Source organism: Ascaphus truei, chromosome 10, assembly GCF_040206685.1.
Source record: "Ascaphus truei isolate aAscTru1 chromosome 10, aAscTru1.hap1, whole genome shotgun sequence".
Taxonomy (NCBI): Eukaryota; Metazoa; Chordata; class Amphibia; order Anura; family Ascaphidae; genus Ascaphus; species Ascaphus truei.
Window position 1 is genome coordinate 54,870,218 of NC_134492.1, and position 15,637 is coordinate 54,885,854.

The 15,637-nt window shown below is 41.5% G+C and overlaps 1 protein-coding gene across 4 annotated transcripts in view; it reads right to left on the bottom strand.

The window, feature by feature from the left end:
- LOC142503959 (coagulation factor XIII B chain-like) overlaps positions 1-1,101 on the bottom strand; it is a 129,347-nt gene extending 128,246 nt beyond the window's left edge. For 3 of the 4 annotated variants that reach the window (XM_075616972.1, XM_075616971.1, XM_075616969.1), the window contains exon 1: positions 944-1,101. In XM_075616972.1, the coding sequence (XP_075473087.1) occupies positions 944-1,016 (73 nt within the window). In that variant the 5' untranslated portion in view covers positions 1,017-1,101. The remainder of the gene's footprint in view (positions 1-943) is intronic. The other variant, XM_075616970.1, reaches the window with a different exon arrangement.
- Positions 1,102-15,637: the final 14,536 nt, after the last annotated feature.

A 15,637-nucleotide genomic window follows, 5' to 3' on the forward strand; every position in this document is an offset into this window, starting at 1 on the left:
ACAAGCAGATTTGGAGAATTCTCTGGTGAAGGAGACACAGCGACATTATGTCGGGGTATCATCAGCAAGGAGCAGGAAACAACCAGTTACATTACTTAGGCACAATTTTTTTACCACAATGACATCATGGAAAAGTACCGCATTGACCCGAACATACTACGGCCTCGCACATAATACGACCCTAAATTTTTTAAGATGAAAAAATAAAAGGTCTTAGGCTGTGCATATAATACGAGTACAGTTTTTGGAAGGACATTTTTTTAAAAAAACCATACAGATGCGGCGGCCGACATTCGAACATTTAACTGGGTACAACCGGCGTTGCGCCGCGTGGTGGACCCGAGATGGTCAGTTGCGGACATAATGGCCCATCGGATTAACACAGCAGGGGTCCCTGCTGTGTGAGTCCTACCTGTGAACCAGCTCCGTGGCGCCCCCCGTGGCGCGTCCACCATGAACGGAAAATGCAACCGCTTCATGCGGGTGATGTCACAGCCTTCACACGCCACCACACGGGCGAAGGCTCTATGGCCTTAACCTAAGTGTTTATCTCACAATTATAGCATAGAAATATATATATACATCTACGTAACATTCATTCTCCGTAATTATTGTATGGCTTGAAATATGTCAAAGGTCAAAAAAGTGACAAAATCTACAACACTATAAATACTCTTCATACTTAAAGCGTTAATCAAACCAAGAAAATGTAAAGATTTTACACGCAGATGCTTCAGCGCAGACTTCCGTCCACCTCGGTGCACCGGCATTAAGTGCCAACATGGCTTTAATCGCATACATTTCTGCGTTACCGTAGGAATGTTGCATGTGATGCATAGCGCCTAAAATGCTTAATGAACGGCTTCTTTAAACAAATAAAACACGAGGTTATACGTGGGAAATGAAATCCTTACTCGGATAAAACCTTTCTGCGTTTTCTTACCTGGATTATTTTGCTGCGCAGCGCAAGAGCCGAAATACGCAAAGATAAAAAGAGCAGGTCCCAGCAAAGTCATTTCAAAGCCGGTCTAGCATAAGCTGAAGCAGCATTTGGCTGTGTAATGTCAGGCTGGGGTGGCAGGACCTTCAAATCCCTCTCTGACCTACAGTATTTCCACATCTAAAAGATAATGGAAATACCTCCCCCAGGAGATAATGTCCTGTTTGTATAAGGCTTGTTTAGAGACACTGTAGCCAATATTTTTTAAGCAGTATTCTGCCATTCTTCTGGTGCTGGAAGATGCCTTACAGTCCATCAATGCGTAGTAAATATGTCCCAGCGTAATTTAAAGAGACAACCCTCACAAAAAGCATGTTTTCTGATGTCTATAGGGCCACGTCTGCTAATATCAATGAGAACAATTAAAAATATGCAAGTGGGTGCTCCAACAGTCCTGTAATTATAGTTAATTCTTGTCCATAAATGAATCATAGAAATATGGCTTTACTATGGAGTGGGTATACTACTAGAATCCGACACTTCTTAGGCCTCCTGGAGGTAACAGAAAAAATTATACTCTCACTTCGCCGCACATCATTGGAGACAATTTGTGTAATAAAAGACCAAAAACTCACCAAAGCTTGTAGTCAATCTTGTTCTTAAATGAAAATATTCTTCAATATATCTTACCCACTCCTAGAGCCAAATAGATTATTTGAAGGCGTGTCCAGCCGCCAACAAAAAATGCACAAAGCAGCGTACTGCCCATGAAGACAGGGAGACTTATGGTATAAAAATAAAAATAAATTATTGTCTGACTCAGGGGGGCACAACCATTTTTCCCTGCGCCCCCCTGCCGGCAGTCCCCTCACTCCCGCGTCCCCTCCTCACCCCCGTTTACCTTGGCTCCGGCGTCGGCTTCGGCATTTTAATTTATGTGCCTTTGGGAAGCGCGTGGGACCTCTGTAATCTGCGCCCCCCCCCCCGCAGGCAGTCTTGCACCCCCCAGTTTGCGCACTGCTGGTCTAACTAACATTACAAAAATGGAGGTGTGATGTTATTTAGACAATACATATTTTTTTCCGTTTTATACCACCTGTCTCCCTGTCTTCATGTGCAGTGCGCTGCTTTGTACATTTTTGCATTTTTTGTTGCTAATATCAATGAGAGCCTCCAAACTAGTGAGACTCAAATTGGTGAGAGCTATAGGTTGGCATCACATACGTTAAAGTCGCACACCTGCCCAACACCCATTTCTTTACCGGGAAGGTTGGACGCAGGGGGTCCTTAGGACTGAAACACATTCATTTGAAATCAAGTGACCCCTTGGTCTAATTGGTGAAGGTAACACCGGTACTGCCTGGTTTTGTAAATCCCCAATATCATTGGGCCTATAGGAAGTCACGGGTTTCTGCTCTGGAGACCTCCTGCGCCATTCAGCTCCAGAGACCTCCTGAGCATTTTAGCTCCGCAGATCTCCTGTGTGTTTTAGCTCCAGGGACCCCCTGCTTCTCATTCTGGTTAAAAAGTTAAATAAAATTATGTGAAACTGCGACTTTAAACAGCATGAAAAAGTAAATATTTGTGAAGGTTTTAGCTCAGTGTTGGAGAATTACCAGCTGTATTTGTTGTTCTCTTGAATCCCAAATAAAAAACAGAAAGAGAATTCAATAAACCCTTTAGAAAGTTATCTAGGAGTACAAAGGTAAACCCACAATATATAAGACTAGAATAACATTATATTTTATACCGCTTTGTTGAATGAGCGAATATCCTAATAGGATTCATAACACAGGGCCTCATTCAGTAAAGGTTCATAAAAATTGTCGCCGGGGCATTTAAATCGTCATTTTTTGGGGCGTTGCTATCACGGTATTCAGAAAGCATCGGTTACCTGTCATAGTAAAATTCCCAAAGCGAACGAGTTGCTGCCAGTGATAGGAAGGACCCTGTGAAAAGGCCTAACCCGGCGATTCATTTCTGCTGCAGAGAGAGCTGCTCTGAGAGAGCAGCCTCTGGCAGCGAAAATGTCGTCCAAAATTTTTTTCTTTTAATATAAATTTCTTTCATAGTATAGATGTGCAGGGGGTCTCCGGAGCTGAATCGCGTTGGTTTCAGGTCCAGGGACCCCCTGCTTCCCGAGATACAGGCCTCTTTATGGGGTGCCGGTATCTCCTATGCTTTGAAATGTCCCGGTCACGTGACACGGGACATTTCAATGCAGAGGGATACCGGCACCCCATAAAGGGGCTTGTATCATGGGAAGCAGGGGGTCCCTGGACCTGAAACCAACGCGATTCAGCTCCGGAGACCCCCTGCACATCTATACTATGAAAGAAATTTATCTTAAAAAAAGATTTAAGAAACATCAATTCACGCCCCCCCCCCCTCCGCCCAAACCCATACATTACAGTAATGGGCAAAATAACTATTATCCAGATATGATAATTTGCCCATTATTACACACTGCATTAGCATACATAAATAAAGTAAATAAATAAAGTTATACTTACCACACCTGCAGGTCCCTCTGTCCTCCATTGCAAGAAAGCATATATACATACAAAGACATTCTAATGGCCCCTAACCCCTTAATCACCTTAATCACTTTTGGTTACTAACCGCTATAGTCATTAAGGGGTTAACCCACCCCGCCCCGATACAAACCCGGGAGGCCTAAGCACCCACCCCGGACTGACTATACCCACAATAATTAACATCTGCAGATGGTTTTAACAGCCAATCAGGTGGCTGTTAACCATTTTGAGGCTAAATGTGACATCACAAGCCCTATTTTAGGTCGTGACGCCTCATTTGAGCCCAAGAGGACGACGAGACAACATCGGTTGGGATCTACCATGGGGCTTTTTGGATTGACAGATGAAGATAGAAGATAAAGAAGATCAAGAAATGGATGAAGATAGAAGAAGGTGATTAAAGAAAGAAAAAAGAAGATTTGGGTACCTGATCCGGATCTTTATGGCGGATCGCATCGGATGCTGTTGGAGGCCTTCAAGGTACGTGAGCTTCCTGTTTCCCCAGGAGTCGGAGGGCCACCGCTTCTAATGGTAAATAATATATTGAATGTTTGTAAATGTCTTTTTTAACAGGTTTTTTCATTTGATGTGTTTTTTGATTTTTTGGGGTGAGGCACATTGACTGATAATATATTAATATGTACCACTTTAAGGTACAGATTAATACATTGTTATGACAATATTTGGGGGGCATTTCTGGCTTGGTATTGCTGTTGTTTTTTCATTACAGTTTATTATGTGGATATCATTGTTTGTTTTTTCCTGCTTAATGGGAATCAAATGTTTACGATTGTTGTTCGTGTTTAGTTAATGTTGTATTATGTTAGCTAATGCGTTTAATGGTTATTTCAGATATTGTTTGAATTTATTTCTTTGTAGTTTAAATTAATTCATTAATGTTGTAGAAATTAATTGGTTTGATTGGTTAATGTTACAATTCATTTTGAGTTGGTTTAGTAATTAATTGGTTTGATTGGTTACTGTTTAAAATAATTCGGAGTTGTTTTAGGAATTAATTGTTTTGATTGGTTAATGGTTTAATTAATTCATTGTTCATGTTGTTATTGCTTGTATTCATTGGATTAGCTGGCTACTGTTTTTATTTAGTGGTGTGTTTTTTTGGATTTATGTTTTATTATTGTGTGTCTGGTATATTAATCGAAGGAGAAACAGGTGCGCAAATCACATCAGGACATGTAAGAGAGAGTAAAAACACCAAATAGTGCAATATTGTCTACTTCAGCAAATTAGCTTCCATGCGGGAAGTTTTATAAAATTTGCACTCACGTGTTTAACGTGAAATCAGAGCGTTGTGGTTATTCAAAGTTACCAACTTATATCTCCAGACAGCTACTCCAGATCCACATAGAGAGGGGGAAATTCCATATACAAAAAGAGGGGAAAAGCAAAATAGTATAGTACTGTTTTTAATGTTAAAAACACAAAGTATTCCACTTACATAAGTGCTTTTGTTTGAGAGCATTCAGACCACACTGGGTCACAGGGTCAGACAAAATATTCACAGCAAACAGCATCCACTCCACGGCCGTCACAGCAGGTACTGGGCTGATTAAAGTTGTCCTCCACTCCAGATGTCCTCAACAAGGGCTCCTTTAGTGGTCACTGATATCACCCAACACGTGTTTCCACTGTAAAGTCTTCCTCAGGGGATAATCTCTGTCTGGAGATATAAATTGGTAACTTTGAATAATCACAACGCTCTGATTTCACGTTAAACACGTGAGTGCAAATTTTATAGAACTTCCAGCATTGAAGCTAATTTGCTGAAGTAGACAATATTGCACTATTTTTACTCTCTCTTACATGTCCTGATGTGATTTGCGCACCTGTTTCTCCTTCGTTTGCTGATTGAATTTGGTTTGAATTCTACGTCATGAGCTGCACTCATTAAGGATAGTATATCATCTGTGTTACCTTTGTTCTGTTGTGATATTATTTGCGCTTGATTTTTCCTTGCACATTTATCTTATATATTAATGTATTGTGATTAGGGTGCCCATTGAGTGCTATAGAGGCTTATCATGCCCATATTATTATTATATGGGTATGATGTACCACTATACTACTGAATGGGTACAGGGTGGGTATAGTCAGTTCGGGGTGGGTGCTTAGGCCGCACGGGTGGATGAAGGGGGTATTAGCCCTAAGGTTGGGTGTCTAGACCTTGCGGGTGGGAAGCGGTTGGTTTAACCCCTTTATTACCTTAGCTGTATTAACCGCAAAGGTAATGAAGGGGTTAAGTCCCCCCGCAACTCTCCCGCAAGGCCTAAGCAGCCACTAAGGGACAAATTCTCCCTTCACCCACTCTCACTAGCCACAGCAAGCCTGGCATGGGTGTTTAACCCCTTCATTGCCTTAGCGGTTAGCTGCTAAGGTAATGAAGTTGCTGTAAATGCATTTTTCATGCATCTGTCTCATGCCGGGGGGCTCCGGTGCTGGTATTAATGGCTATCAGCTCCGGAGACCCCCGGCATCAATCCGAGGCAGGAAAAGGCCTGACTTTTTCTAAGTCCCGACAGATCGCAGCTCATCGACGCATCTCCCCACCAATTTACCTAAATTTTTAGGTGAATTGGATTTGGGGAGAAGATCGCCTTTTAGGGCTGCGATTGGCGGCGACAGGCGACTCGCAGGTACTAGAATCGCATGAGTTTATGATCCTTTCAAAAATGGTCGATAAGTGGCTGATCGCCGCTCAATCAGCGATTTTCTTTGGGTCATAAGATTTTACGGCGATACAGGCCGTTATCGGCCACTTATTGAGGCTTACTGATTACGAGTAGCCATTTTGGCCGATAAGTGCTCGATAAGTGCCTTATCGACGCTTACAGAATGAGGCCCACAGATTGAAACACTGGCAAAACCAAGTTTCACACGCCATTAATTCGTGAATTTTGTCATCAAATGGTCCTAGTATTCTCAAACATCAGTCAAACCCGGTAATTTCTTTCCGTCTGCAGGAGTAATACACACTGCACCTGTGTATTAACACACTGAGGGACTCAAAGTTATGTGTGACAATTTACATTATAACAAATCTTAATGAGGAGAATGCAGCTTTGATTGACCCAATATGCAACACAGTCATTTTAGACAGCAATCACTGCTTTAAAAAGTAGTGATACCATGCCTGAATACAAGGAACTATACAACTAGAATAATTATTAAATACATATGTTCTAAAAAAAAGAGAGAGATGATGTTTGTTTAAATCACCAAAAACTGATGACATTTTTAGAGCCTGCCCCTCCCCCCCCCCCACTTATGTAAATCTGTCCAGATGGAACCTCCAAGAAATAGAAACATCTTAAGCATCTTCCTAGGGATCCCTCCCTATTTCTGTTCATTGGCAAGTGATAGTAGAGATACCTACAGATATAGCCTCTCTTATGTTCCCCGCAGATGTTAATTGTCCAGGGGAAATGGACGCAGATGTTAATTGTCCAGGGGAAATGGACCACAGCAATCGCCAGCTGTTGGGAAATCAGCCGTGGGCATACACAAGCATGAAAAAGAGAGAAAATGGGGCGCTAGTGTACAATGTGAAAATATAAATGTACAGTTAACAACTACTGTTTCAATTTCCAGGTTTTTAAAAACCAGATAAAAACAAAGTCTACCACAGTGATCCATTGTGAATCGACCTTGGTCGCTGAAGATGCTGAAAACGTTATCAAATGTAGGTGTTTCATAATAAATAATCTCTAAAACACAATGATGTGGGCTTTTTTCTACATTGTTATCCCTGAACAATTGCTGAATGGACACCATGTCAACTCCGTATACCAAACCTACTGTAGTTATGCATTTCTAATATTTTCTGCAATTAATACTGGAACAGACTAGAAGGCAACTTTATCAGAGATATATGAATATATCATTTCGAAATTATGATTTTTTTTCAAATTTTCACAGAACATTCGTGGGTGAAAGCATTCGATAAGGCAAACATTAACTAATGAGCATTGCTTTTTTCGCACTGCCCATCCTCCGGGAGTTAGAAGAGGGTATTGGTCTGTGATCCCAGATTTTGACAGTATGTTTGCTCATGGCAACTACAAAACTAGAAAGGTCAGGCTTAATCTATTTAAGATTAGTCTTTCCCGATCCAGCAATGTACCAGCACCAGCTAACAATAACGGTCAGACCGTCACTGAAAACCTGGTGAACCATAATCCTTGCTATCTGGCCCAGCTAGAATACCATCCAGATTACCAGCCAGATTTCCAGCCTGATTCCCAACATGATTACCAGCTTCAGCAGCTACAGCAGACAACTATAATGCAGATTACAGGAGTGACCCCAGTTTGTACGCACAATACACCTCTGACATTGGCTCATCTCCACACGTCTGGCAAAGTTTATAATGAAGGTAAATATAATGTACTACAGTATACTGTAGCACACTATACAGATACAGCAGCCATTATTCGAACACTTCGCACGATGTATACATCGGAATACCCATATCATGGCATTATTTCTTCCAACCATACCCATTGAAGAAAGGTGTTTTTATCGGATGAAGAAAATTGCATTTTAGCATTTTCCGCAATGCCGCCGAGAAACTCAAGTGGGCAATCACGAGTTGTCTTAAAAATCTAGCAACAATTCAACCTGTCTTTTACTGCCTTACAGTTCTGCAACTGTGTGTGTGTGTGTGTGTGTGTGTGTGTGTGTGTGTGTGTGTGTGTGTGTGTGTGTGTGTGTGTGTGTGTGTGTGTGTGTGTGTGTGTGTGTGTGTGTGTGTGTGTGTGTGTGTGTGTGTGTGTGTGTGTGTGTGTGATTGTAAATTGAAGATGTATATTTGAAGCAGAGATTAACGTTACGAGTTCATACTGTATAGTGTATATGGGAAAGAAGTCCTTTCTGATGCTCCTTAGCCATACACAAAGAAACAACAAAAGGGTAGGGAGTGATCACAGGACCATACTAATTGAATAAAGTAATTGAGTACATAAATGAGGTAATCAAATGGTGGGTGCAAACTGTGAACTGAAAAGTGAATCAGAAAAAGGGGAAGGGGAAACACAAAATGGATGTGCCCCCTAAAAGAATTCACTTAAATGCACACCAACAAAGTGTAAAAGTTAACTTTTAATAAATTTACTTAAAACATATATTACCAAAGAAATGTGTATTGTGAATTTAAAAATGTATTAAATCAACGCTATCAGGCATCCGTGTCGTCAATTATAGAATCATGCTATCCCAGTTAACCACTTAATATTGGTGGGATATAGAGGACAGAGGATGCTAGGAGTCAGGGTGTTAACCCCTCTGGAGCAACGGTGAGACCAGATGGTAAAAAGTATATTAATATTCACAAGTAAGTGGCCGATGGATTAAATATCCAGCTGTCCTGCTAAATTTAACATCACTACGCACTTCAATAAAAAATTAATTAAATTAATAGTGTGTTAAAATGAGAGTGCTTAAGTGATAGAGCTGGCACATACAGTGATAAAGATAGTACATTCACTGCATCATGAAACTGCCAATCACAGCAATAATAGGGTGAGTTCACAGTGGTGTACTGTGAAAACGCCTCACATGGAGTGCAGGAAATGCAGGCACACTGACTATTAAAATAAATAAATGAATAACTAACTACTGGGGTCTGCACAGTTAGAACCAGAAGACTGCAGACACTACATTAAAAACAGCTCCAAGTAGGAGACTGACAACATTGCGCGTCCAACGCGCGTTTCCCTCCAGCAAAGGAGCTTCTTCAGGGACAAAAGTTACTGGGGGAGAGAGGTCTGAACCCTTTTATACCCTTGCAGTACCCTAATTGCAAAATCAATAGCTATCTGCAGTTGCACATGCGCACTGAGCTGGCGCCCAAACTGACTCAATAAACTGCTCAGATGCTAATAAAATGCAGTATCTGGGGAATCCTTAGCATTGTACCTTTATTTTGCCATATTCTCATCATTATCCGATCGTTGATAAAGCTTCTAAGGCCATAAATCAAATGCGTCGCATAAAATGTCTACTGCGCATGCGCGGGGACTTAGAAAACATTTCTATTTTGGCCCGTACGTATTGCGCATGCGCGGGGACTTAGAAATAATTTCATTCAGTTTCGTACACATTGCGCATGAGCGGGGATGTAGAAATAATTCCATACATGCCCGCGCCTGTTGCGCATGCGCGGGGACTTAGACATTGTACCATCCTTTCCCATGCGTTTTGCGCACGCGTGGGGACTTAGAAATTCTTGACGATTTCTACCCGTTCATTATGCGCATGCGTGGGGACTTAGAAATAGTTCCATTCGGGCCCGCGCATATTGCGCATGCGCGGGGACTTAGAAATAATTCTATTCATGCCCATACGTATTGCGCATGCGCAGGGACATAGAAATTCTTCGCGATTTCTGGCCATTCATATTGCGCATGCGCGGGGACTTAGAAATAATTCCGTTTGGGTCCGTATGTGTTGCGCATGCATGGAGACTTAGAAATTCTTCGCGATTTCTGGCCGTTCGTATAGCGCATGAGCGGGGACTTAGAAATTATTATAGTGTCTACCCAGACATATTGCACATGCGTGGGGACTCAGAAATTGTACAATATAACAACAAATGCTAAGGCAGAGGCAAACAATCGGCAGAAGTGGTGATGGCACATGGATAAAGTTCTAATAGGACAAATGCATCGGGTACTAGCTATAGGAAGGGGATAAGGGTATATAGGACCTATATTGCACATTTTATATAGGGTGATTGTACAAATAAAATTGTTAACAAACCCCCATGGGTATATTATACTACACAATGTGTCAACTTACAATGCAGTGATGGATAAATTGATTAAACAATTCAAAAGGCATAAATGTATACATGCACAATGTTTATTATCTATGCTCATTATATACAGCACATATACACACCTTACACAAACACTAAACCCACTGCTGGGTTTAGAACTTTAGTATTATAGTCACTAGTCTAAATAATAATAATACTGTAATCTATTTAATATTTCAATACCAGACGCTGGAAACTGTCATAGTGGACAATGAAAATGACATAGCTGGTTGTCAGAGATACCAGTAAAATGTATATTCACAGCGTGAAAGGACAAGAGGATACATATGTCCGACCAAAAGACCCCCTAATCAAATAAAGGGTGTGAAGGTAAACCCCTCATGAGACCATTAGGGCTCCTGGTTTTTAACTTATAAATCCATTCCGTTACGATACGAAGCAAGGATTGGTTAGTATTACCGCCTCTCATGGGACATTTCAGCTGATAAATGCCCATGAATTTAATTACACTAGTATCGCCGTTATGACATTGTGTGACATGTCTAGCAACCGATGTCTCTGCAGAGTTTTTGATGGAGTTAATATGTTCGAGAACACGTCTGCGTAGTTGTCTGGTTGTCTTACCAATGTATCTCTTACCACAATTGCATGTGATAAGATAGATGACGTTGGTAGTACGACAGTTGATGAAACTGTCCACACAGAATTGTGAAGTATTGTCATGATTGGCGAATACTTTGCCAACGTTGATATGTCTGCACGCTTTACACCCCTGGCAGCGGTAAATTGCCTTTCACGGGACTCAACTCAGTGGTGGTCCTAGCCCGCTGGAAATGGCTATTCACTATTGAGTCCTGTAGGTTCGTAGACCGCCTGCAGGTGATAGTGGGTCCTTCACCAGGTCATCATCTGCCTGAAGAAGGTGCCAGTGTCTAGCAAAGATCTTTTTGATAGCCCACCATCTTTTGTTAAAGGTGCCAATGACTCTGATTGTTTTGTCCTTCACCTTTTCCTTATTGCTGGACAGAAGTGAGACCCTATCGCTAAGTAATGCCCGATGATAAGCCTTATTCAATGTTTTGATGCTATACCCACGGTTGAGGAACCTGGATCGAAGTTCTTTAGATTGAGTAGTAAATTCTTCGATCGTAGAGCAGTTCCTCCGGAGACGGAGGTACTGCCCTATTGGGATACCCGCTATAAGGCTACTGGGATGCTGGCTCTGTGCCAGTAACAAACTATTGGTTGCTGTGCTTTTCCTAAACACCTTGGTTTGGATGTTTCGTTCACAATCAACATAGATATTCAGATCTAGAAATGTTATTGATGTGTTACTCAGCACAGTCGTGAGCCTCAGATTAAGCGTGTTTGTATTCAACTTCTCGGCAAATTCATGCAGAAGTTGACTGGATCCTTCCCATAGGAGCACGATATCATCTATGTAGCTGATCCACATAGAAATGTGGTCAGTGTACATAGATAGTTCCTCATTGAAAACGTGGGTACGCTCCCACCAGCCCAGGTACAAGTTGGCATACGTGGGTGCACAAGCCGTGCCCATAGCCGTACCTTGGGTCTGGTGGTAATAAAGCCCGTCAAAAACAAAGTAATTGTGTGTTAGAACATAGTTCAGTAGGTCTAACACAAATGAGTTGTGTCTATTGAACCTACAGTCCCTAGTTGCTAGAAAGTGTTTAACAGCAGTGAGACCATTCTTGTGAACGATGGAAGTGTATAATGACTCAACATCTAAACTTACAAGAATGGTCTGGGATGTAACATGGATACCGTCCAGTCTCTTCAGTGTGTCTTTCGTATCCTGAACGTACGATGGGAGGCTGATGACGAAATCCCTCAGGACCTTGTCCAAATAGATGCTGCTGCCTTCGGACAAACAATTATTGTCCGAGACAATTGGGCGACCAGGAGGGGACTGTATGCATTTATGTACCTTCGGTAGGGTGTAAAATGTCGCCACAGTAGGTGACCTGGGGTACATAAAATCAAACTCACTTCGGCTTATCATGTCTGTATCAAGGGCATCCTGTAAGATGTTCAACAGTTCTAATTTATATTCAGGTGTAGGACTAGGTTCAAGGTTCTCATAACAATCTTTGTCAATGAGAAGCCTCATGTTTTCACTAACATAGGCTTCAGTGTCTAAAATAACAATGTTTCCACCTTTATCAGATGGTTTAATGGTGTAGGCTTTATTAGACATCAGATCTCTTAGGCCGGTTCTTTCCTCAGATGTGAGGTTATTATTAGACTTATAATGTTTTGGTTTGGCTTCTAGGTCCCTAGTAACGCAACCGACAAATAATTCAACAGCTGGACAGGTGGTGATAGGCGGGGTAAAGTGACTCTTGGTCTTGAGGTGAGTAAAGGGACCAGTTATATCACTATTTGGTGAGATATTTTGGTCAAACAACTGACAAAGGTCCGCAACAACTGTCTTTCCTGTACACTCATATCATCAGTGAGTGCATTTGGGTTATTGGCAGTACGTTTAGAATAAAATTTGTGTAACAATAACCGTCTGCCAAAGAGGTTTAAATCCTTCACCCACTCGAATAAATTAAAATCAGAAGTGGGTGAAAAGGATAATCCCTTCTTTAACAGATTAAGTTGACTATCACTGAAGGAATGGCTGGACAGGTTGAAGACTTGCAGGGCATCATTGTCTATACAGTTATTAGTCATTAGGTGGGTGCATTTGGGTTTTTCTTGGTTCTTAGAGATCATTTTTCCTCTCCTGGTTTTACGTTTTGGAGGGCCTGTGCTAAAAAAACAGCCTGAGTATCTTTAGTGGCCTTGCTACCTCTACCTTTGTTGGGACCCTTCGGTCTGGAGCCCTTCTGTTCACTATCAGAAGCATCTGTCTCTGATGAGGAGTAGTCAGAGTAAGTACCCCTTCTCCTGGACCTAATTGGGTATCTATAGACTGTGCCCTGCTCGTAGTCATTGGTATCAGGTAGATATTTAGTATTTTTCTATCCTTCAGCTCTTGTCTGAACTTGATCATATTAGTTTCCAACTTTTTCTCCATCTCCTCAAATTCCTGTAGTTGATTGTATTTACTAAGGTCCTTGAGGTTGACATCAAGATCTTTATTGGTCACATCTAACCTTGATTTCTCATGGTCAATGAGGAGATTCATAAGCTCATTAGAGCATCTGGACAGATTGTCTTCCCACTTTTTAATGAAGTCCTGGGAAGTAATGTGATACGCAGGACTCAATTTCAATCTCAGTCCACGGGGGATCATATTCGAGTCAAGATAACTGACAACATTGCGTGTCCAACGCGCGTTTCCCTCCAGCAAAGGAGCTTCTTCAGGGACAAATTTTACTGGGGGAGAGAGGTCTGAACCCTTTTATACCCTTGCAGTAACATAATTGCAAAATCAATAGCTATCAGCAGTTGCACATGCGCACTGAGCTGGCACCCAAACTGACTCAATAAACTGCTCAGATGCTAATAAAATGCAGTATCTGGGGAATCCTTAGCATTGTACCTTTATTTTGCCATATTCTCATCATTATCCGATCGTTGATAAAGCTTCTAAGGCCATAAATCAAATGCGCCGCATAAAATGTCTACTGCGCATGCGCGGGGACTTAGAAAACATTTCTATTTTGGCCCGTACGTATTGCGCATGCGCGGGGACTTAGAAATAATTTCATTCAGTTTCGTACACATTGCGCATGAGCGGGGATGTAGAAATAATTCCATACATGCCCGCGCCTGTTGCGCATGCGCGGGGACTTAGACATTGTACCATCCTTTCCCATGCGTTTTGCGCATGCGCGGGGACTTAGAAATTCTTGACGATTTCTACCCGTTCATTATGCGCATGCGTGGGGACTTAGAAATAGTTCCATTCGGGCCCGCGCATATTGCGTATGCACGGGGACTTAGAAATAATTCTATTCAGGCCCATACGTATTGCGCATGCGCAGGGACATAGAAATTCTTCGCGATTTCTGGCCATTCATATTGCGCATGCGCGGGGACTTAGAAATAATTCCGTTTGGGTCCATACATGTTGCGCATGCGTGGAGACTTAGAAATTCTTCGCAATTTCTGGCCGTTCGTATAGCGCATGCGCGGGGACTTAGAAATTATTATAGTGTCTGCCCAGACATATTGCGCATGCGTGGGGACTCAGGAATTGTACAATATAACAACAAATGCTAAGGTAGAGGCATACAATCGGCAGAAGTGGGCTGATGATCCCAAGCAGCCACACTCCTGCTGATGGCACATGGATAAAGTTCTAATAGGACGAATGCATCGGGTACTAGCTATAGGAAGGGGATAAGGGTATATAGGACCTATATTACACATTTTATATAGGGTGATTGTACAAATAAAATTGTTAACAAACCCCCATGGGTATATTATACTACACAATGTGTCAACTTAAATGCAGTGATAGATAAATTGATTAAACAATTCAAAAGGCATTAATGTATACATGCACAATGTTTATTATCTATGCTCATTATATACAGCACATATACACACCTTACACAAACACTAAACCCACTGCTGGGTTTAGAACTTTAGTATTATAGTCACTAGTCTAAATAATAATAAAACTGTAATCTATTTAATATTTCAATACCAGACGCTGGAAACTGTCATAGTGGACAATGAAAATGACATAGCTGGTTGTCAGAGAGACCAGTAAAATGTATATTCACAGTGTGAAAGGACAAGAGGATACATATGTCCGACCAAAAGACCCCCTAATCAAATAAAGGGTGTGAAGGTAAACCCCTCATTGAGACCATTAGGGCTCCTGGTTTTTAACTTATAAATCCATTCCGCTTCGATACAAAGCAAGGATTGGTTAGTATTACCTTCTCTCATGGGACATTTCAGCTGATAAATGCCCATGAATTTAATTACACTAGTATCGCCGTTATGACATTGTGTGACATGTCTAGCAACCGATGTCTCTGCAGAGTTTTTGATGGAGTTAATATGTTCGAGAACACGTCTGCGTAGTTGTCTGGTTGTCTTACCAACGTATCTCTTACCACAATTGCATGTGATAAGATAGATGACGTTGGTAGTATGACAGTTGATGAAGCTGTCCACACAGAATTGTGAAGTATTGTCATGATTGGCGAATACTTTGCCAACGTTGATATGTCTGCACGCTTTACACCCCTGGCAGCGGTACATTTCCTTAGCCATACACAGATTAAAAATATGAGGACACATAACAGTATTTTGTACAAATTAAGTGTTGTATTTTTACAGGATAATAAAGGGAAATGGAGTAATATAAAAATACAACGTCGCTTCCTCCAATTGTAAAAAAAAATGTTATGCTCATGCATGTATGTATAG